The sequence below is a fragment of the Salminus brasiliensis genome, chromosome 2, assembly GCF_030463535.1.
Source record: "Salminus brasiliensis chromosome 2, fSalBra1.hap2, whole genome shotgun sequence".
Classification (NCBI taxonomy): domain Eukaryota; kingdom Metazoa; phylum Chordata; class Actinopteri; order Characiformes; family Bryconidae; genus Salminus; species Salminus brasiliensis.
This window is the reverse complement of record NC_132879.1, coordinates 58360745-58385056: the sequence shown is the minus strand read 5'-3', so window position 1 is coordinate 58385056 and position 24312 is coordinate 58360745. Positions and strand designations below refer to the sequence as shown.

At 40.7% G+C, this 24312-nt stretch overlaps 1 protein-coding gene across 1 annotated transcript; it reads right to left on the bottom strand.

Annotated features, from left to right (window-relative positions):
* Positions 1-4913: 4913 nt before the first annotated feature.
* On the bottom strand, positions 4914-15873 carry slc39a7 (solute carrier family 39 member 7). Its single transcript, XM_072673302.1, has 8 exons — positions 15746-15873; positions 12883-13415; positions 10161-10329; positions 9488-9562; positions 8221-8343; positions 6996-7106; positions 6260-6456; positions 4914-5623 (listed from the first exon to the last, which is right to left on the bottom strand). Exons 2-8 carry the CDS (start codon positions 13408-13410, stop codon positions 5369-5371), a joined length of 1458 nt encoding a protein of 485 aa, XP_072529403.1. The 5' UTR covers positions 13411-13415; positions 15746-15873; the 3' UTR covers positions 4914-5368.
* Positions 15874-24312: the final 8439 nt, after the last annotated feature.

Here is a 24312-nt window from a genome sequence, read left to right as displayed (position 1 = left end):
GTTTATTTTTTTTTTTAAATAAGTACATAATGTGCACTGTAAGTACACAGTGTTCAAAAACCTAATTTTATAAAAACGTATGTAGGTAATGTACACATTCCGCAAAATGTAAAAACACAAGGCAACATTCAATATACAGTTAAAAAAAGACACCAAATGTAAATCTGAATCCAAATGTGATACCAAACATCAAACATCTGCAAGCATGGAAAGAACACACTAACAGCAACCAGAGTGAGATCTGAACCCAACTCCAGCTGTGCAGCACACACACAACATGCAACGTCACTGTGCCGGCCCTTAGGCCAAGGAAGATGTTTGTTTTTTGGCAGTTTTTAAGGTGGCACCTTAAGATGTTTGAGCAGGCATCAGACGTAGAATTTAGCAAACAAAAAAATGATTAAAAAACAGGTCTGCGGTATATATATATATATATATATATATATATATATATATATATCCACCTATACACTGCGTAATTGTTTTTGTCAAAACATGGAGCACATCACAGAAATACATTTCATTACCTTCTTAAATCATGAATTACAATCATATAAAGACACAGGACAGATAACAATCACATAATTTCCATATTCATAATACAATCAAATAAACATAAAAATCACCCAATAACGTCTATCTCATGCTCAAGATGGTTGAGACCCAAGAACTAAGAAGATCACTGAAGCAGCAAAATCTTACAAAACAAAAACATGAATTCACTCCATGGATTCATATTACTTATCATATTATATATCCAAGCATATGACCAAGCAGCTTTTTTTCCACACTCCTAAATGGTCTAGCTCTGGGATTCATGTGCACAAATTCTTGGCACCCTCGTTGGCATCAATTGCTGTAGCCTTTTCAAGTCCAAGTCCAGTAAAGTCTTGGATTAATTCTGGCCATAAGTGACACCAAGTCTTATTGCAGCCCTCAGCTGAACAGTAACCAATGGTAGAAATGTGCATTGTGGAAATTAGAGGTTCCTATTGTCCACCAACTCTGTGTAAAGTGCTGAAATACAAATCACATTGTTTGTGTTAACATTTAAGAACGCGTATGTCTGTAGATTTATCAAAGTTATGTGTCATGGGTTTCCACTCTTCCCCGAAAGCATCTGTTTTTTTTTACAATACATGAATAGCTCCTCACACATTCAGGGCAGTAATATGGCTTCTCTCCTGTGTGAATGCGCTGGTGTGTTCGGAAAATAAAAGTATTCACATAGTCTGAGCAGCGATGTGGTTTCTGTCCTGTGTGAATGCGCTGGTGGAGTTGAGATTACTCTATCGATTGAAGCTCTTCTCACAGTCTGAGCACTGATACAGCTTCTCACCCATGTGGATCTCTTCACTGGCTAACTGTAGCTGCCCGCATCAGATTCAGGCTCTGGCCTCCATACTTGAGGGCATTGGTCAAAAGCCGTTCTGCACCACAAGGCCTTCGAGCTTCAATTACGGCTCGGCTTGACCCGCCATCCATTAACATACAAAGAAAAAGCGCCCCGGCTTTTTTCTGTCCTGGCCCGAAGTGGTGGAACAAACTTCCCCTGGGTGTCCGAACGGGAGAGTTGCTTTCCATGTTGACTTGTGTTTAGTAGTATCTAAGCTTAGAGGTATCTGAATTGCAGTCTATTCAAACTAGCTAAGGTTATATATATATATATTTTTTACTGCTATGTTTCTCTAGGGTTATAGACCCTAACCCTGCCTTTTTCCCCCCTCTGGGATCAAGAGAGATCTACTGCATAATCTAACCTCCATTTCGCTTAATAATATTATCTTGATACATATTTGAAAATGTTTAAGCAGTTAAAACGAGAAAGCTCAAACTTCTTCAACCACTGTTTATTTTTACTGCTATTTGTCTTTTATTTTATTAATATATCTACTTTTCCAGTTTCCTGTATTCTCTTCTGCAATATAATATTCCCCTGCTGAAAACCTGTGTATGCCAGCATAAATCCCAAGATGCGTGATCATCATACCAGTGTTCAAAACACAGCATATGCTGGTTTATGCTTGTCTGGGCCCATTTGTGTGCGTCTTCACAAAAAACAGTGTAGTAAACTAGTGAACTACAAAGATACCATTACATTCTCCAGCGAGAGCAAGAGGAATCCCTGCCTTCCGTTACTTCTGATCAAGCACCCAATCTGGAAAATGTGGAAAACTGGCACAAAGGGGCAAATCAGAGATAATCTCATGATTGTATGTATTTTCATTTTGCTTTCCAGAAGCTCTTCTGATGAAATGCTGATCCATCGGTCATGAAGCAATGAGTCTGTGTTCACGTTTGTCACATAACATTTCTATTAGCTAACAAGTTACCTTAGTGATGTTGCTGAGGACTTAAAAATGAACAGTTTGTTGGTTAATAAGTTATGCATCATGTTGAACATGAATTAACATGAACTCCTGCTCACCATTTGACAATATGACCTCATTGCTAGACATTTGCACTTGTGTTTCCTTTAAGGATAAATATAATGGCCCCAATGTGGCCAATGCAACTTTACCATAGGTGCCAATAGGCACTCTGAAATAATGACTCAAGACTGTTGCGTACCAGATTTGTAGGTTTTAAAATTGGCCCATTTTACAGCTCTGTTTTGGTTATGCAGGAAGTTGTTTGGTGGAGAAACAGCAGCATTTGAGGTTCACAGTTTCTCACATATGTATACTGTACTCTCATTATTTAACTATGACAAGGTAAATACAACATTGCAGAACACCTTTTAAAGTCAAGCAGCCTTTAAGGTGAGCTATTCGGGTGATTCTCGGGATTTGGAGCCCTTTAAAAGATATGGTCAATATCAATTAGGAAAATCACTAAAATGTTACTCACATTACATAGCAGCTACAGTATATGCATACAGTATTGGTTATAACATGTCTTGTTTTGTAAGTGTAAGTTTTTTTTCTGAAATCTGGAGGCAGTGACCTCACCTCTATATTTTACACATTATGGCAAAACTTCCTTTTTCAAAATTGTCTGGTGAGCAAATAAATTCACAGCCCAAATAAAACAAACCTGCATGTTTGGAAACATATATTACAACTACATTCCCAGCATTTTATACATAGGCACAGCTCTGGATGGGACAGGTCTGCCAGCACAAACCCAGCAGTAGTAACTTTGGTCAAACATGTACAGCTTCAGACACAAAACACTCCACTGTCCTGATCTCATCGATTTCCTTGGTACAGTTACTGCACGATACTAAGATCGTAAAAACAACAAGTACATTGAGAAAACATCAGGGAATGAATCTGGTAGATGAGGACATTAGTGAGAGGCCGAAGAGAGTGATGACTGAAAAACTACACAAAACAGAAAAATGGACACTTGAGACCTGCAGATAGGGAATTACAAAAGAGGAAGGATATGAACAGCAGTGTCAGTTACGAAATGAAAACAGTGAAGCACAATAGGGGCAAATCCAGGTCCAGACATTCACCCCATAATATAGTTTCAACTGCCTGCTTTGTGGACCTGGATTTGCCACCTCTAGTGAAACGTTCACAAGAAAACCTGCCTGTTTTCAGCAATCAGTGGAATGTTCAGACTCTTTAATCTAGACAGATCATGGCTACATTTGCATCAGCAGTTCCTGGTGTATATTTTGAGAGGTTTTGATGGGTCAGTAACTTCAAGAATGAATAACAGGAAATGTTAATGTCAGCCATGTCCAAGCAGGACTTTTTCTACCCCTCGGACTCTAAAAAAACAAAGTAAAGAAAGACAGTTCAACTCAGTGTACTGTACTGCAGCTAAATGAAGCTCCAAGTGCAAACTAGCATACTGCTGCAAACTCTGGCAGTTTGACAATTTTCCTACGACTAGTGTTGAGCTCTGTGCTCCCACTAGTACAAAATCACCTGATATAACCATGCGTAGTTGAGCGTTTTTGCAATTGGAAAGTTAGGTAAATGGTAGCATGCTGACTGCACCATGATGGAGGACTTTTTTGTGGCCAGTCTTCCAGTCTACTTGTGGTCATGCTTATGAACAACTGAGCACTATCTAGATCCGACTATCTATACCAGAGCATTTGCTGCTAAACACCGCCCTTAAGCTTTCTCATTTTCCTTAAACACCACCCTGCTAGCTATGTAGTGCACTAGGGCTACACAATGTATTCTTTCAGCATGGTCATCATGATGTGCACAACAGTCACATTACAGGATGTGCAAGGTCAGGTACGGCAAATTCAAACAAGTCATGCTTCAACTTTTTTGCTGTTTGATACAAAAGGAAATTTCCCTCAGTTCTCATTTTCCAGGACAAATCTACCAGATGCAGATTATATCTGGCCAATAAAATTCATTTTACTCCAATCTGGCATACATGGAGTGGGCTGTGATATCTTAATGATGAAATCTGGCAAGAATTCCTATATATTTTTTTTAACATCTATAGAGGAGAACAAAAAATAATAATACAAAGGCAGTTGTCCCTCAGTGTTGTGCAGCCCTATCATTTACCCTAACAGAGCATCATAGATCTAAAAAAATAGAGCAGTTTGGAAGGCCATGTGCACAAACCTCTACTGGACATATGATGCCCTTTTAGGGTATAGAATTCCTGACTCACAGAGAGCACTGGGGAGCAGGGATTAGGCCTTATTTTGATGCACATGATGACTGTAGTTCATTTATAGTACAGATACACTGCAAACAGACGTGGACAGGGTAAAAAAAAAAATTGGAATTGAGTAATGATGCTTATAATGCGATCATCATCTAAACGTGCTGATCTCAGATCAGAACAAAGAGAATATGTTTTTTTTTTCTTTTTTTTTTTTTTTTAAGAGTCTGCAAGGCATTCTGCTCTTTAAAGTAGTGCACACCAACAATTAACCAAAACAACCAGCATCTACTGTCCTGAACAGGACAATACTCAGGAAATTGTTGTAAAAAAGCATTTTTAATTTGACATTTCGATATGATTAATTTTATGCAAAGTAATCAATTAAGCAAGAGCAGACCTCCATAAACATGTGCGCGTCTCGGCTAACAGTAATTCAGTCCCATTTCTAGGACGTTTCTGGAACTTTATTTGAACAACTAACCCACAAGCCCCACTCTGCTGGTCCCTGGAGATGCTGAGTGGCAGAGTGCAGAGTCTTTGGATCCTTTAGTGCAGTTCTCTTTCAAAGGCCCCCCCAATAATAACTCCTCTCACTCATTCACTCAACAACAGCTGTCAATAAAAACATTTACGCATCACTCTTCTGTACTTTATATCCCCTGAGTCTCTGAAAAATCAAATAGCCAAACACCCCTCCTTCAGCTCTCTCTGGATGACCTCCCTCTGCTTCGTTCTGTCCCCTGCTATTCATCTGTCCGACCTCTGGCCGGCCTCACTCGTACTCTGCGATCAGCACCATCATCCCGACTCCGAACAGCAGAGCGATGATCTCCATCAACGACTGGCCCACACTGGAGCGGCCCACCAGCAGCTCCGGGAGGACGGTGACGGTGGCGATGTAGACAAAGCCACCAGCTGTGAAGGGGAGGATCCAGGCCGTGGCGGCTGCACCCACGCCCTCAGCCAACAGGGAGCAGGCTGTGCCGGCTAATGCACCGATAGCAGTGAGAAGCTGAAGACACATGGCCTAAACAGAGGAAAGCAGAAGGAAAACATTACAGTAAACTAAAACAATATTATATCTTTAATGATTACTGACAAACTGCTTACTCATCTAAAAATGAATCTATATTTACTATGAACTGTTTGTGATCCACTACAAATTATTCACCATTTACTTTAAATTAATCATCATCTATTATTACCTGTTCGGTATCCACCAGCCAGTTGATGGTGGATTAACTTTTATTCAGGTGTTATTCAGTATCTAATATTTATTATTCAGTATCCACTATGAACTGTTGGTATCCAGTATAGATTGTACCAATCAATTATTCAGTGCCTACTATGAAATATTCAGTAACCACTAAGAAAATGGTCACTACCTGCTATGAAATGATCAGTATCTCATATCAATTACTCTGTAACTACCATAAATGATTCAGTATCTAATTTCAAGTATTAATTATTCACTATGAACTCTTTAGTATCCACTATGAATTGACAGGTGTTGAATATTTACTCTTCATACCAGCTAAACAAATTAATTTGCTAATTAAAACTGTCCAGAAAAAAAAACTGGAATTAAGTGGAATTCGGGTTTGTGAAAGCACAGCAGGCAGTTCTGTGTTCAGAGTCAATCTGCACAAGGCATCACATTTACCTTCCTCTTGGTACACCCTGATTGGACAAGGATAGCAAAGTCTCCAATCTCGTGTGGCACCTCGTGCAGGAGGATGGTGATGGTGGTTACAATGCCAACTGTTGGACCAACCAGGAAGGAGGCGCCGATAGCCAGACCGTCCGTGAAGTTATGAGTGAAATCAGCTGCCAGGTTCAGGTAGCCGGAAACTTTAATATCTAAAAAAAAGGAGAGAAAAATAAAAACACTCAATGAACACTTTACCATTAAAAGAGAATTAAAGAGATTTCTTAACTTAATGCATGCAATTAGCAATATGCTAACTCTTGAGGCATGGACTACCATTACGTGTTAGGTAAATTAGCCTTAGTGTAAATTAGCTCTAGTGTAAAAGGAAAGAAGCAAACTTCAGACAATGAACGTCCCAGCTAAGCAACTACATCTGAGACAACACGAGAACTTTCTCCTGTGTTATAAAGCAACAATTATGGTCTTCATATTGACTTGTGTTTAGTAGTGTCCAAGCTTAGAGGTATCTTTGAATTTTTAGTCTATTCAAACTAGCTGAGGTTATTCTTGGGTAAATAGTAAAGCACTTTAGTAAGTCACTCTGAATAAGAACGTCTGCTAAATGCTGTAAATGTACGCAAACACTGGAAATAAGAAAGCTAAGAAAGATTGACTGGTTCTCCTTGAGCAGCTTTAAAAGATGATTTTAATATAATGTGCATCAGCTCATAATTACTAACTATCTTACCTGAATTCTCCTCCTTTGCCTTCTTTGGTTTCTTGTCTTTTTTGTCCTTTTCTCCTTTTTTCACGTCGTCCTTTTTCTCTTCGCCATCACTATCTTTCGCTTTCGGGGGAGCTGAGATCATGAGAATATTGGAGCATTTTACAATGTAAACCAGTTCCTAGTCACCACTTGTATACAAAATACTGTGACTATTCCAGTTATAGCCAGGACTTTGAATTCTGCCACAGTGAGAATTACTTATAGCAGTTTGAGTGTAGCACATCATGACTCCCTGCTACTGTATGCAGAATGACCTCATTAAATTACCAAGGAACATGGAGGGGGTCACATCTTCATGTAGACTCTCCGCAGGCGTCCCACAAGGCTCTGTGCTGGGTCCTCCTCTGTTGCCCCTGTTCACTCGCTCTCTTGGTGCAGCGATATCCTTTCATGGGTTCTTCTAACACTTAGGGCATCCTTTCTTTCCCCATAACTTCATCTAGTCATTGGAAGGCTCATCACCTGAATCTCACCCTCAGCTGTACATCCCTGAAACTACAATTCCTTTGAGAAACTTCATCTGAAGAATCTGAAGCCTTGGTGTAGTTGCGGATGACCAGTCATCCAATCATGCAGATTTCTCCTCTACAACATCTGGAGAATTCAACCTTAACCTTCCCGGCTGCTCGTCCTCTGGGCACAGTCAGGCACTTAAACTGATCCGGATTTCAATCTTCAAAAGTTAAGCCCCTACCTGATAATAGTCTAAATAGTCAAAAACTGAACCAAGAGTGGTTTAAGCTTCAAGCATAGCTTGGCTTGACCGACCATAGCATTACATTATTTATGGATGACAAGCATCTAGGCTTTTCTCTATCCTGGAGAGCGAAAAACGTCTCCTGGTGTCCCCACGGCCCACTGAAGACCATCTCTTTCAAAAGCATGCAAATCAGCAGTTATTAAAGACTTGTGATCACACTTAAACCTCAAACTTGACATTCAGGTGTAGTGTATGTACCTGTTTATATCTGCTGAGCTGCGTATCTTAGATACTGCCCATTACTAAAATCAGACTGAAACCCAGATATCTAAGTTTAGAGGATCTTTGGACTTAGGAATATGTTCTGGGTGGACGGTGAAGAACTTCTATAAGTCACTCAGGATATCAGTAATGTTCACTATATGGCTTCTATTTAAATGAATACAGGGCAGTTTGGGATGTGCGATGGACAATAACAGGTTTTACCGTGAGAGTGCGAATGAGAGTGTCCTCCCTTCAGCAGACGCACAAACTTCTCCACCACCAGAAACGCAACAATGCCTCCCAGCACCCACAGGCCCACTGACATCATGTGACCATGAGCTGCACCTGGAGAGAAAACAGAGCACTGTTAATACAAACACAAAGCGTCTTAAAAAACTTAAACCCATTTTAATTGCGCTCCTGTATTTATCAAAGTCTTTTACAGTAGAAACAGAACAAAATGCAGTATTTCTGAAGTTATACAACATCGCCGTCAAACACAAACCTCTCCATTTTTACTGTTTTTCACTTTGACATGATGTGAATCAGACTGCTGTTCTTTACATTGTGTTTCACCATGAATGGACCAATAGAAATGCTCCAAAATTTGACTTGAATAAAAAACATAATAATGAATAAAATCTGTTTACACTGATTTCCATTGAAAGTTAGTTTTTTTTTGCCATCTTGGAGATACAAGGTCTTTGCACGGCAAGGCCGATCTGCTGCTTTCTTGCTTAATGTACAGTCTAGGCCAATCAACAACTCAAACAAACAGCTACACTGGAGCTGAAAGTAAGCATTAATTTATATTCCATTTACCACCTGATATTGTAAACACAACAGCTACACTATACGGACAAAAGTATTGGGACATCTGCTTCTTCTGAAATCAACTCAATCGAGGGAACTAAAAAGACTTTCTCCTGTTTTTTGTTGGAGTAACTGTCTCCACTGTCCAGAGAAGAATGCTTTCTAGACTTTGGAGAAGCATAGCTGTGAGGATTTGATTGCATTTAATGACAAGAGCGTTTCTGAGGTCAGGTGGTTGGATGATCGCCACCCCACCTCATCATCCCCAACTCATTCCAAAAGTACTGGATAGGCTTAACTTTTCTGACACTTATTATTCACTCTACTACCATACAGGAGGAAACACACAGCAAACACCACCAAATCACACAGTGTGTGTGTGCTGATTTATAAGGATGTAAGAAAATACTGATTATACTGAGATATCGGATTATGGTTTTAATACAGTATCATTTAGTGTTGTGTTTAAATCCCTACCACTAGATACCAGTGTTGTTCCCAGTGTTCTGATTGGATGGAGGTTTTATGAATATGATGGTTTTTATAGTTTCTCTAAACACTGAAGTAAAATAAACACAATATTGCCTTGCTTACAGTATCAGATTCATTCACCCATCCATACCAACAATCGTGCATACCCATTAACTCTCTAAGCTTCTCCAAGCCAATGACATACCATGAGAGTGGCCATGTGACTCCTCGCTGGCATGCGAGTGGCCGTGGTCTTCACTTCCATGGTGAGCGTGTGGTTCTGTAAGGGAGGAAAGATGAAGAGAACTCAGAATTACTGCTTCTACCCCAGGGGAAACCTTGACCATTAGGAACCTGAGTGCACTGTAACACAGTAACAGTTACACTTATTTGTATGATTATACTGAAACACCTTCTAAGCTTGTATATATTCCCTTATTTGTAATTTACACAAACTCCGCCCACTACAGAAAGCCTTCCTATGCTAAACAACGGCAACTTCCGGAGAATATAGAAGCGAGGGTAAAAAGACAAAGCTAAAACTAATGACTGACTGAAAGCCAAACCTGACAGCCTACCCTAAAAAGCAACATGTTTAAACCTGAGCTAAAATAACAGGGTGGTAAATAGGCTTGTTAGTACCTGAATATGTCCCATGTTCCACACACTTCCTATTTATACATCAAACAACTCAAGAAAATGGGCTAAAATTTAATGACGCTTATAGACTGCATACAACAAATACAGCATAAACTTTCCATTCTGTCAAGTTACAATAAATGTATTTTCAGAGATGCAGAAGAGGTGTGTGTGTAAGTGTTTGTTTGTGTGTGTGTGTGTGTGTGTGTGTGTGTGTGTGTGTGTGTGTGTATACCAACCCAGAGCATGTGGAATGAGGTGGAGGAAGGCATCCCCCAGCAGGCCTCCAGAGGCAAAGCTGAGCAGAACCTTCAGCAGGCTCTGGTGCTGATCCGTGTTTGATTGAACAGGGATAAGAAAGAGGATGAGGAAGGGCGCAGCGCTGATCAGCAGAGTGGCTCCAACCGCCTGAAAAAAATATATATATAAAATCAGTGCTGATGTACACTATACGTCCAAATGTTTGTGGACAGTCCTTCAACAAAAATGCATTCAACTACTTTAAATGGAAACCATTGCTGATACAGATGTATGCAATCAAATGCTCAGTAATCCGCAGTACAGACAGTTATTCCAATAAAAGCTGGAAAAGCATTTTAATACCCTTAATTTCAGCAGAAAAAATGAATGAGCAGGTGTCCCAATACTTTTATCCATACAGTGCATCTCCCATTACTTATGTTTGCATAAAAAGTTAATGTACCATGAGGGCACTTCACAGCATATCATTCAGTACTGCTCTCTCTGCAGTATAAAACAGCTCCAAATCTACACGGTGATAATTTATTATTATTATTATTATTATTAATACTGACTGCTGAACTGCATTACAGCAACATGTGCCTTGCTACAGATCAAAGGGGTGGACTGAAGGCTCTGGAATGAGCTCGTAAAATTAAAATGTTTTTCAAAGTGGCAGACATTTCTGTGGAGTTTGAGGGATAATGTAATGCTGACCTTCAATGTCTGTGGTTTAAAGTGCTGGATAAGCTCAGGCTGGGAGTCATAAAGCCAATTTTTCCCTCAACACTGATCGCTGGCCAAGTGTTTGCCACATTACCCGCCTGGGAAAATGAGCATACATATACTCCTCCTGTTTATGTCTACCCTTCTTCTATTTTGGATTTTAGTATTATTATTTTATGTATTCAATAATCACTCTTTGGGTGTAACTGAGACCTTAAGATCTCAATTTCGTTTTATTTTCGTTTTAGCAAATGAAAAAGTCTCCTTGAATCCACAACAACGAAACGAGAACCAACTTAACATGAAAAATCGAACCACCAAAGTTCCTGAGAAAGAACAGAACAGAGACTGTGTTGTTCCACTGAAACCAATCCTGAATGTTCTCAATTAAGCCAGAATAACGAGAAGCATATTTATTAACTGCACATTTAAAAGAACAGCATGTTTCAGTCAGAGAGCTTCAGCACGCCAGCTCAGCCGAGACACGGCAACTCAACAAACAAGAGGAAACGTTTCTACAGCCTTTAAACATAAACCACGTCTGATCTGCCCTCCGAACAGAACCGAGAGAACGCAGAAGATAAACAAGAGTGACAAACTGGAGTGAATTCAGTAGTGCTGCAATGTTGCAGCATCCAGCCTGATGAAGACCCTAGAGCAGAGCTGGGCGATATGTGACAAAAATTAGATCACAATATTTAAAAACTTTTTTTTTACAATATTCGACATTTATCACAATATTTTGTCATGTAGACAAAAATGCAAACCGCGTATATGTTATTTTAAAACTGACATCAAATACTGAGTAATACCATACTGAGTACTGTGATTTTTACTTAAAATATGCTGCATTCCGTTAAATTAAAAAAGCCTGATTACACTCTTTGTAATAAAACATGTTAATCAGGTAATCAGAGCGCTTTGAGCATAGACGATATCCACGATACACTCACGATATACCATATCAAAATTAACATATGATAAAATAGTCATATTGCCCAGCTCCACCCTAGAGGTCAAAAGACTGCAACAGTAATAGAATAAGGCAGGTCTTTATTAAACAATGTGTGGACACTTTATGGTGTGTGTGTGTGTCCTGCACCAGTGATTCAGCACAGGTGGATGTTCACGCTCTTAGACTTTTCTTATACTTGTTTAATAATCCAAGAAGACTAGAGGTGGACGAGGGGAGGAGTACTGCTCATATCTCTACACAGATACAAAATATTTTACTCCGTCCATTCATACAAATGATGTCCAGTATGAGATTTCCCTGGGTGTATTGTTTGTACCCATCGCCTGAAACGACTATATTTACGAAACAAATCCAGACCAAATTAAACCACAGTATAAACTGCATTCTGTTTCTCTATAAAGCACCAGAATGATGGCAAGGATTAAAACGCAGAGAGCTTATATGGCACTACTATTATTCAGTATCTTATGAACTGCTGAGAATCAGCATCTCTGTATTTTGTATATGTTACACATACAAGGAATTCTATCTGGTGAGAGCAACACAAGTATGACATGTAAACCCAGGGGAGAAAAATACACTAACCAATGAATATCCAATGAATACCTTTAGTACTTCTTACCTTTTTAATTTATCCCCTACCCTATTTATTGTTTAGTGTCATTTTCCTTTAGTTTAAGACTGTGTTCTGTGTTTTTTGTTACTTGTCATACGTGTTGCTCTCACCAAGACAAATTCCTTGTATGTGTAACATACTTGGTGAAATAAAGAGATTCTGATTCTGAATAGAATAAAGAATAATACATTTAAAAGCAAGTAATAAAGAGCTGAGGGAGCCAAGAGATACCTACTTTTACAGGTATGAATACTACATGTCCATTTGTAGCCGCAGTAGATATATAACTGTTGACTGTAATTATGAGAGTAAGGGACTGATATGTGGACCCAAGGTAGGTGATTTTTTTGGTTTAAGAGTTTAAGGAATGATCAGTATTTATATACATATTTATTTATTTTACCTGCATCCACAGCTCCAGTGTGTCCCGTCCCTCTGCCTCCAGCTCTCGCTTCACCCTCTCTCCACCTGTGCCATGGCTGTGTGTGTGTCCATGATCATGTGAGTGACTGTGATCATGGGCGTGTCCATGGTCATGGGCGTGCCCGTGGTCGTGTCCATGGTCATGGTCATGGGCGTGCCCGTGGTCGTGTCCATGGTCATGGCCATGGTCGTGCTCGTGGTCATGACCATGGTGCCCGTGGGAGTGGTCATGGTGAAGCTCCTCCTCCTCTTGAAGCTGCAGGTTTGCCTCCGCGCTCCACTTACTTGCTCCATGGTGCATCTTCACTCCACCATGGGAGTGTCCATGGCAGCCACCCTCACCGTGAGCGTGCCCGTGGTGGTGTCCATGGCAACCACCCTCGCCGTGAGCGTGCCCGTGGTGGTGTCCATGATGGTCGTGACCGTGGCCATGGGAGTGAGAGTGGGCGTGTGTTAGCACCGCTAACCCAAACACCAGCAGCAGCACGGCCAGGGGAAGAGCCCTCATCTCACCTGCAGAGGAAGGAGACAAAGCTCTTAATGTACAGTGCCCCAGCGGGAGGAGCTGAACTGATGCCAGGCACGTCCCAGCAGACAAACACTGCCACGTCGAAGTGGGTGAGGCCAGCTTCTGTAAACTGGCCACCCAGGTGCAGCGACTACAGACTGGGACCAGCGGAACAACAATACTGTTGACGAAAGACAACAGTACTACTGTAACAATATATATAATATATGTGTGTGTGTGTGTATGTATATATATATATATATATATATATATATATATATATATATATATATACATACACACACACACACACACACAAACACACGTGTGTGTTCGCTAATTCTGTGATTGTTCTCTAATTCTGTGTGTTTTCTAATTCTTTCAACACAAAATACTTACTGAATTTTTTACTGAATATAAAGATCCTAAGGCTTATTTTTTAATTCAATCTCTTTCTTTAATCAATACAGAACTCTTCATAAGTCAAGAACATCCTCATCCTGGTGCTAGGTTTTAAACAAAGGACTAAACGTACTGAAACAGTACAAAACTACCAAATATCAGAAGTTATTTAAGTTACTTACAGACATTCATTTAATTACAGAATATAACACATTTATTAGTTATAAAGGTAAAAAAGGTGCACGTATTTGTCACTGTACAGTGAAATGTGTCCTCTGCATTTAACCCATCTGGTAGTGAACACACACTCACACACACACATGTGTTAGGGGCAGTGAGTACACACACACACCCAGAGCGGTGGGCAGCCAACTCCAGCGCCCGGGGAGCAGAGAGGGTAAAGGGCCCTTGCTCAAGGGCCCAACAGTGGCAGCTTGCCGAGCCCGGGAATCGAACCCACAACCCTGTTATCGATATCCCGGCGCTCTAACCGCTGAGCCACCACTGCCCCTATATATTATATAGTTATACTATTATTTATACTAATATAACACTCATGTATTCTTTTCTGGAGACCTGTGTTACAGCTCCTACTTTCCATGCACCTCTTAGCTGATTATGTTATTTTAATATTGATGTTTTATTTAAGAATCTAAAAATGCCAATTTCCCACTGATCTAATCCACACAGTCAAATTCAGGTTAACTAAACGGCTAATCAATATCAGACATCTGAGGACATTAGTACAGAGCGTAAAAAGAAAATCATGATAAGCACAGAGAACTAATTTTAGGATGAATATTAACACATTGTTTTCTAATAATATGCTTTAATGGTTTCCAGTACTGTGGCAGTTTCCTGCAAAAATAGCGTCAGATCTATACAAATAAAAATATCAAGAGTGTTTATAAACATTAGAAAAAACTCCAAATATTCCTACTAACCACTGGACAACTGTAATGCATTCGATGGGATAAATTTTATTGGGATAATAACTGCATTTCGAATAAGAATATGTTTTTATAGAATAGTCTACCCTTTACAGGGTTCTCCAACTCTGACCCTGGAGAGCTGATGACCTTTAGTGATGTCCCATCTCAAACACACCTGATTCAAGGTTTAATGCTGGATTGATCAATGAAAAGATTTTATTTAAACACCAGATTACAAAATTTGTCCTTATCCTTTCATCACCTCTATGGAGATGGAGAGCTACACAACATTGTGAACAGAGGTTCTCCTCTGAGAAGGGAAATGCAGGACAAATTGAATGAGTTTTAATTAAATCTATAGTTGATCAGTGTTGAAAATGATATTTTGCAGTTTATTACAATGCAATTAAGCACCGTCATACCGGGAACCTTTATTACCAACCACTGGACACCTTTAATGGGTCCCATGTTATTTTCCACTGGGGCCATCACAGGAGCTGTTGGCTTTATTATATCCCTACCTAGGGTATATTAGATATTATAAATGGCACTATAAAGAGCAATATGATACAAATGCACATTTTAGTGTATTAAAACATCAGAATATAGAAGATATCTTCATATTTCCTTTAGAAAATAGAGGAGCTGCACAGTACTATGAATGGAGGGTCTCCATTGAAAGGAACTGCAGCCCAGGACTAGGCTTAAACCCAGTCCCTTTATTAGATTCAAACAGGCAGTAAAAGCTGTCCACAGCGGCTGGAACCGAGCAGTGGTCTCTTTACGACCACCCTGGACCTCGGTTCTGATCAGGGCATCTCTCTAAAGCCAGTATCTGGAGATTTAATAAACCAGAGCCAGACTGGAGAGGAGATCCGGCTGCTGGGCTGATCATAACACACCTGCTCGCAATGGCCTCCAACTGCCTCCAGCTGCCGAGCTACTGCAGGACAGCTCAGCCAATACGCCTCTATTCTCACATTGCATTGACATAAACTCACCTGTCTGCTGACCGAGCTCGGGTCTGTGAAGCTGTGCGTCTAGAATATTTGGTAAAAGCTGTAGTTCGGGCTCAGAAAGCGCTGCAGTGCTGATGCTCCTCTCCCTGAAAACCGACGTGGCGTTTAGTCAAGCTGCGCAGGTATCGCGAGATCTTCCCAGGCCTGGCACTTACTGGGTTCTTCTCAGATCTCGCGATGTTTCGGTGTTACGTAGTGATCGCAAGTTCCTGAATTTAAAAAAATATATATTGTTTATTTATTTTTATTTTATTTTTATTTTCTGTTTTATTGAGTGAAAATATAATAACGAGAACGAGAGAAATAATATTTTATTGTTTTAATTATATTTGAGGAAATAAAATAAATATATATTTAAATAATTAATACAATTAATATGAATATAACTTTACATTAGTTTAATGTAAATAGGAAAACTTTATAATTCAGTGTTTAAGATTAAGATTAATTGTAGAAAAAGTCGTAATGAACACAAATATAGCCATGTGTCCAAGTCTTATATTCAGGCTGTGATCCAAACCTACACTTGTCCACTGAGTTTTATATGAAATGTTGATGCTGGTAAAATAGTGAAAATATAATCAGATAAAATAGACTGTGTTTCTTTGAGGGCTACCTTTTGGCCCCACTACACCCAACTTATAACCTTTCAATATTTTAATATGATATTCTGATATGCGCTGTTAAAAACAATGTTTTACGCCCAAATCTTCTCAAAATGACGATGCCAAGAGTATCATGCAGTGCATTTATGTTTGGTGTAAAAATTGTTCCAAAAATACTCTCCAAAAACTCAATTAAAAAAACACACAAAAAATGTTATGTGTATTTTCTAAAAACACTTTCATTTTCCTGTACATGCCCTCAGAAACCTTGAATATGTCATTATTGTTGTTATTTATTATTATGTTATTATTTATTTCTCTATATTATTATTTTTATGGTTAATTATGTTATTATTATGTTATTTATTAGTTGTTATTGTTATGTTATTATTATGTTTTTCTTTGAGGTTATTGTTATGTTGTTGTGTTAAATACACTTTCATTTTCCTGTACATGTCCTCAGAAACCTTAAATTTGTTGTTATTCTTTACTCTGAATCGGGAGAAATCTGCACTAACTGAAGGAATATATGATGCTCCTTTATTATACCACACCATTTACCCCAACCCTAAATACTGTTTTTCTTATAAATACCTTGTTTTTCTGAGTAATTGCCATTTTCATTAAATAGGGAGTCTGTATAGTTTATGTATGGCTGATATACAACAGCAACCAATAGCAACACCCTAGAAGCCACTTGAAATGCACAATGCACAATATAAACTGAACATAATATAGCAGTACCCACACCCTATGGTCTTCCTTACACATTTAGGATAGACTTTAAGCTAAAGATGTGCTTGGTGTTAGATGACCACTGTAAGACCCTGAAGGAGTTCATCAATCAACTCATATTTGAACATGCTGGCAGTTTTGGGTTCAGTTGTACTTGTTAGTAATGAATGAATTAATGTTTATAAACCAAGAAACATCAAACCAGACTGTAGAACCTTCACCTATAATAGAAAACCCAATGCTGGTTTGGGAGCAGAGCTTTAGGCCATAGATATCCGAGGTCTCACATTCAGAGTCAGATGGAGCTCATAAACAACCTTTTTACAGTCTTTCAGTTTTATCTAGGACAGCGTTAACTCTAGAGGGCTCTAAACTGCCCTCACTAATGATGCTAGGAAGGGTTAGGTGAGCGATGCCACAGAAGAACCATTTTTGTAGAAGTGTGAAGTGTGTGAAGAACTTTCTAAAGGGTAAAGATGTCACTGTGAAGGTGGAGCACCATTACTGTTAACTGTCTACTCACTTAATAATAAAGGTTCTTTGCTCAACATTCTCTGCCCTCCATAAAATCCTCTCAGAACTAACTCTCGCTCTTTTTACCTTCTCAGAGTAAACGGCCACGTGCTGGAAGACTGCCCGCTGAGGTCCCCTCTACCAGTCCGACCAGCAGGCCCCATCCCCACCACCCATAGCAGACCAGCAGCTCACCCTCCTACCACTGCTACCTGTTTAATGACCATGTTAAACCCTAAATGGACTCGTAACTATCTGCACTATTGATATCACCACTATTAACTATCTGTTATACCTGGTTTAGTAATTTTAATCAATAATTTATCAATAGTTCTGATCAGAGGAGGACGGGTCGAGTCTTGGTTCCTCCCAAGGTTTCTTCCTCCAGCTCTGAGGGAGTTTTTCCTTGCCACTGTGGCCGTTGGCTGCTCACTGGGGGTCTTTGATCCTTCATGGACGTTATTTCTTCTTTCTTCTTTGTCTTTGTCTTTTGTTAATTACTAATTATGTAAAGCTGCTTTGTGACGACAACAGTTGTAAAAAACGCTACACAAATAAATTTGACTTGACTTTAAATGATTCTCGGACTGGGCGAGACGTTTTTGGAACATTAATTAAAGACCCTAATTTGAGGCTTGTTAGTGGCCCAAAAATAGTCTGCAGCTACCCGCAGCACTGATTATCTAATAGTCTGCATATCTGCATTTCATCTATCTGGAGGATTAAAGAATTAAAGGATCTCATCCACTAGGTGGCAGACCAGAGCTGAAACATCCCCTACCAGCATGAGAAGGACTTCCTCATTACCACCCCCACATCTGATCTAGAACAATACTGCTGTTTCATCAGAGGGGGGCAGTACAGGGCTGCTCTCCAAGATTTGTTAAGACTCCTGATGTCTGGGGTGACCAGTAGTCTTCTTCTCTTTCCGGGATATGTCCTCTTTTTTTAGACGAGACAAGTCAAGACAACCACATTCACCATTAGTGTGAATTTGGCCTTTAACCCATCCTTGCAGTGAACACACACACACACACACATACACACTAGTGATACAGAGAGCACACATGCCCAGAGCAGTTTAAGGGCCTTGCTCAAGGGCCCAACAGTGGCAGCTGGCTGAGCCTGGGTATCGAACCCTGAACTGAACCCAGGATTCGATCTAATAAACGTGTTTGTCCAGGATTTCACATGATTTCACGCCAGCGTTTCCTTCTACAGACGTCACACACTCTGTGTAGGATTTCTACTGCCTTTAACACGCCTCTTTAAGCCCCGCCTTCTCCCCAACACACCTGGTCTATATGTATTTCCAACTACACGCATTCCAGAGAGAGACAGGGCAAGAGAGAGAAACTGTGGTAGTCTAACAATGTCTCAAATAAACATAAATCAGTTCTAGATAATTAGTTCTATGGTTTTGTCTCGGTGGAACCAAGTAGAACTACATAATCTAAAAAATCAATAATCAAATCAATCACACAGTTATAGGCTGTCAAACACTCCAGGAGGACTGAACAAGGTCCAGTTAAATAGTGAATATTTAATTTTGTTTAATTTGTATATTTATATATTTTAGATTTAATTATATTTATTATATTTTATATTATATTATATATAGATTTTATTATTATTTTTGTTTTATTTTGGTATTAAACTAAAATAATGTTCCTGAAAAGATGATTACTGTCAGAGCATCACTCAGTTAGTCACACAAATAAAGAACTCAAGACCAGACATGGGGAGAAGACTAACCACAACATCATGCATATTGCAGACCAACATCCTGCCTTACATATATTAGCGCTGGTAAGCGCCACCCTAGAAATCACCTGGGATAACATTGGGAACAGCTTAGGAACACCATAGAAACCAATTACAGTACTGCAGGGTCTATCCCACCTCCACTTTGCAACCATCTGGGAATTTATAAACCCCACAGATCTAAAATTTAAGTACTGAAGTACATTAGAAAGCAGGTTCTTTACTGGGATGCTTTCCAATAAATGCTTTTAGCTACATTAAGGTGCACACACAGCTTGTCTAGTCCCTGTAGAGAAATACTGCCAATAGAATAGGACTTTCTGGAGCAGATCAACATCATGACCCTATTGGCACCATGCTGCCTAATAATGCCAGGTGTGGGCTAGAGGGGTATAAAGCCCCCCTGCATTGAGGAGCTGTGGAGCAGTGGAAGAACTGTGTTCTCTGGAATGATGGTGGTGGAGCTCCATCCAGTACTTTTAGGATGAGTCTGGGAATTGGGGATGGTGAGGTGGGGTGGTGATCATCATCCAACATCCTGACCTCAGTGATGCTCTTAGTCATTGAATGCAAATCAATGCAGATGTCACAGCAATGCTCCTCAGAAATCTAGTAGAAAGCCTTATTCTCTGGACAGTAGAGACACTCTGGACAGACTCCAACAAAAGCAGGATGGGCTTTTTAATTATAGAAGAAAGATCTATTCAATCTGTCTACCCATCTGTCTGTCTTCTCCAACTAAAACTCACTGTTACTGTTACTCAGTATCACCAAAGCTGGATTTGATGGGGTCAAAGAGACAGTTGCTCCAACAAAAGCAGGTTAATTCTTTTTAATACCCTTGATCTCAGAAGAAATAATCGATGGACAGGTGTCCCAAAACTTTTGTCATATAGTGTATCGCAAAATGCTTCAAATACTGAACTTGAATACACGGTACAGAACTACCCACTGCACACGCCTGTCTGTTATAGCTGTATTGTGTAGGACATGTAACCCATTGGCTGGGTGTTGACGACTGGATTGCTAGATGTCTAAGAATATACAACGCAGTTCAGAAACACAGCCTGAGGCGGCCTTTCCCAGTTATAAACGCTACACCTGCCCACACCGTCCAGTATGACTGCTGCTTACGTCCAGATATCGACAGTAATCCCATTTGTACACATTCATGCGCTCTGATCAGAGGCTGTCTGTGTACGTTCTATTACAAACATAATAAACCCAATCCGATCGCGGCTGTAATCTGACATAATCCCATCTGCAGTGTCCACTGTGGCTGTTGCTGACCCCCCGTCTCTCTCGCTCCCTCTCTCAGACTCCCCTCTTCAAGTTCAGCCCACCTCCCATGACCCCTGAGCCGCAGGCGGGAAAGAGAGGCCTTTGTCCCGATGCTAATCGCTCGGCCAATTCAATATCACTCGATTCCATTACAGACAGCTGCATATTGGGCATCTGCTCCCAAATCTATCCGACACAGCCGTCTGCCCCCCAACACCCTCCTCAGACGGCCCCCGGTGACCCCAGAGCCGCCCTCAGCCCGGCACCACCACCATCCCCCTCACCCATGGCCCTCAGTGGAGCCGGGCATCATGCATTTCATTTCATATGCAGCTCTAAAGAGGAACTGTTCTCAGACTGGATAAATTCTCTCCAGAATTAAACCAGTAGGTGCAGCAAGATTAGTGTGAAATGCTCAGAGCTGGAGTTCTATAGTGGAGGTTCTAGATAAGCTCCCCCAGTCAGAGCTGGAGTTCTACAGTGGAGGTTCTAGATAAGCTCCCCCAGTCAGAGCTGTGGTTCTACAGTGGAGGTGAAGGGAAGCAGACGTCTGAAGCTCTACTAAAAGCTCCTCACAGAAAGTTCTTCACCTAATGGTGATGAAGACGCTGCCTGATGCCTGAGACACTGTTCTACCAGAGTTCTGAGAAGAGTTCGGCTCTAGAACCTGCTTTTAGAACCAGATCATTAAAATGGTGGAGGGATCTGCAATTACAGCTACAACTTGGTGATAACTTGGTAGGCGAGATATTCTGAGCTAGTCTGAAGGACAGAGCTCGGTTCCTCCAGGTTCCTCCTGGACGCCCCCCAGTCCAGCCAGCACAGCGTGGAGGATGTGTTCAACTCCATCAGCAGCAGCAGCAGCAGCAGCTCACCTGATTTACCATCATTAAGCCCTGATTTACCACCAAACCAGGTGTTGATCTGAGGAGAACTCTAAATAATACTAGACTCCATGAGGAGAACTTTGGAGATGTTCTAATGATGAACCTCCACCACCACTTTCTGTAGGAAGGTTTTGTGCCCCTTCTTATGTCCTGATGAAGCAAATATACTAGTGACACCCGACCAAGCACATGGGGTACCACACCACTAAGTAACACCCTAGTCACCATAGCAACCACCTGGAACACCTGGATAGCATCTACTAAGCAACGCCAAAGCATCTACCTTGCAACAATGCAGTGCCCTCTAGCAACAACTTAGCAATACCGTAGCAATGCCTAGGAATACCATAGCAACCACTCAGCAACACCATAGAAACCATTTGGTATACTTTCGCAACCTAGCACCTAGCAATGCCATTTCAACACTATAGCAGTACCGCAGCAAACACCTGTGTTACCATAGCATCCACCTGGAATACCATAGCACACTTGAAAGTTTATTAGTATGTATTCTAATATTATAATTTAAGTGTTTTACTGATTTTATACATATACATATATATAAATATATATATTTAATTATATTTCTGAGGAATAGACATGTATGGAATATTAACAGCATAATGGAATAGTTGTAGATGTTATTTAAGGACTAGTGGCACTAGGGCCACATTAAAAAGACATGCCCTACCCACATGCCTGCCCTCCCACCCCGGACCCCTCACACTCGGCCACACCCACTGACCCCGTGCTGGAGACGCAGTGGACAGAGTTCAAGGTAAAGGTCCCTCTCTTTCTCTTTCCGCCTGACCCTCCCTAATTATATTCACAGCTCCTTTACTCTCTTTCAGAACTGCTGTCCACCGGGCCCCCCATATGCACACACACCTACTCACACACACACACTCACTCACACACACACACTCGCACTCGCACACATGTAAACCGGGTTTGAGGGCCTCCAGGGTTGTTCTGAGGCCAGGCGAGCGGTTCCTCACTTTTGTCTGAGGGCTCCTTAAACGCTTTCCCGCTTCCCGCCCGAGTCCTGATTGTTGGGTTCTCTGCGGGTTAGAGGTTAAAGAAACACTGAAGGCTGGAGTGAAGTGAAAGGTTCCTCAGCACAGAGTCACAAAGGACCTTAAAATGTTCTTCAAGGTTTATTTAGTACATGCAGTGGTTCTCGATACACAGTAGAACCCTGGTAACTCATGATGAAATGCATAGAAGAGTCTTGAAGAGGCTGGTGAAAAGCTTCTTTATTTACAAGGAAACCTGGTATAGATGATTATTTAAAGAACCTACAAGGTTCTCAGTCTTATCACAGTAGAAGAACCCTTTTGATGGCATCTACAACCATCTGAAACATCTGCAAACAGCTTTATGTCCATCATACACTCTGAGAAATAAATGTGCTAGAAAGGACTCTAGAAGAAAACATTTTGGGTTCTAAAGAGCCATGTTTGGAAAAGACATGCATGTGTTGAGAACCTTTTAATGGTTTAAAGAACCTTAACTTCATGTTTCAGGTTTTTCTAAATCACATATTCACAAAAACTTCCACATTTTATAGTACCTTTATTTTTGAGACAGTAGAGAGGAACCTTTTAACCAGGCATAGAACCTTTAAGCATTCAAGCATACACAGAACTGAGCTGAACCCTTGAAGAGAACCCATTTTAAGCTTGTATGTAAAGGTTCTTCCTTAAACCTTGGCTCTGTGTAGAGGGTCAGAAAACTTTAAAGATGTTCTTCAGACCCACACTCCTCACTTACAGAACCGGTTCTTTAAAGAACCGCCCATTTAGAGGTTCTTTACGGATTCGAAAGTGGTTCCTCTATAGCATCCGCAGAAGCATTCAAACAGTCATTCTTCTTGCTGAGTTGTTGTTTTTACTAAAGAACCTTTGAAGAACCTTTGAAGAACCCCTTACCCTAAAGGTAGTGGTTAAGATCACAGCAGCCGGAACCTGGATTCACTTGGAAGTGGACTGACACCTGCGAGTCTAAATGTCAGTCATAAATCATTTTACACGCCGTCTTCCAGCCTCTCTTTATCTCTTACAATCAAACAGACTGTGCCTTGAAGACTGATATATGTTAATGAGCTCGGTTCTGATTGGCTGCCTTGTATTTTTCCTATTTCTAAGAGTAGTCCGGGCCTTAACCCTCCTTGTGACGTCAGCATGAGTGGGCAGAGCTGAACTGAGGTAGGCTGAATATCAGGACATACCGTATGTAAATGAGCTGGATTTTGTGACATCACAAATATAGGTGATTCTGCTGGTTAGGTTCCAGATATGAACCCGGGGAATGAACAGAACATTATAAGAGCTTGTAGTTGAGGAACACACTGATTTCCGTGGTATCGGTTAGGCAGGGTTTTAGCACACAGCACCAGATCTGATCTGATCTCCTTTCTGCAGATCTACAAAAGATGTGTAACGAACGGCTGCACTCAGGACACATCGCCCACGGATCTAATCCTGTTATGCACCTCCACCCCCTAATACTGCCGACCCGCTGCTCTCACTGCTCGGCCTGCTGGGGCTTCTGCTGTGAGACCAAGTTCACATGAATGGAGAGATAGATTCCTCACACCTGAGGCTGAGATCAGACAGACAGGTCAGATTTCCCACAGTCAGAATCTGTCTGGACACGTGATTCAGACCGCCTGGATGGATTTAGGCAGAGAAGGGCTGAAAACTACAGATCAGAACTTAGGGACACTTTCAGATGTCCTAGGGAGTCCATGCCTCGACGGGTC

Bases quoted from the DNA above. Each gene is read 5' to 3' on its own strand.
- slc39a7 (XM_072673302.1), bottom strand. From the start codon at position 13,410: ATGAGGGCTCTTCCCCTGGCCGTGCTGCTGCTGGTGTTTGGGTTAGCG. The intron at 8,344-9,487 runs GTATGTCATTGG...TTTTCTCTCCAG, and splicing joins GTCACATGGCCACTCTCATG to GTGCAGCTCATGGTCACATG. The intron at 6,457-6,995 runs GTAAGATAGTTA...CCTTTTTTTTAG, and splicing joins GGCAAAGGAGGAGAATTCAG to ATATTAAAGTTTCCGGCTAC.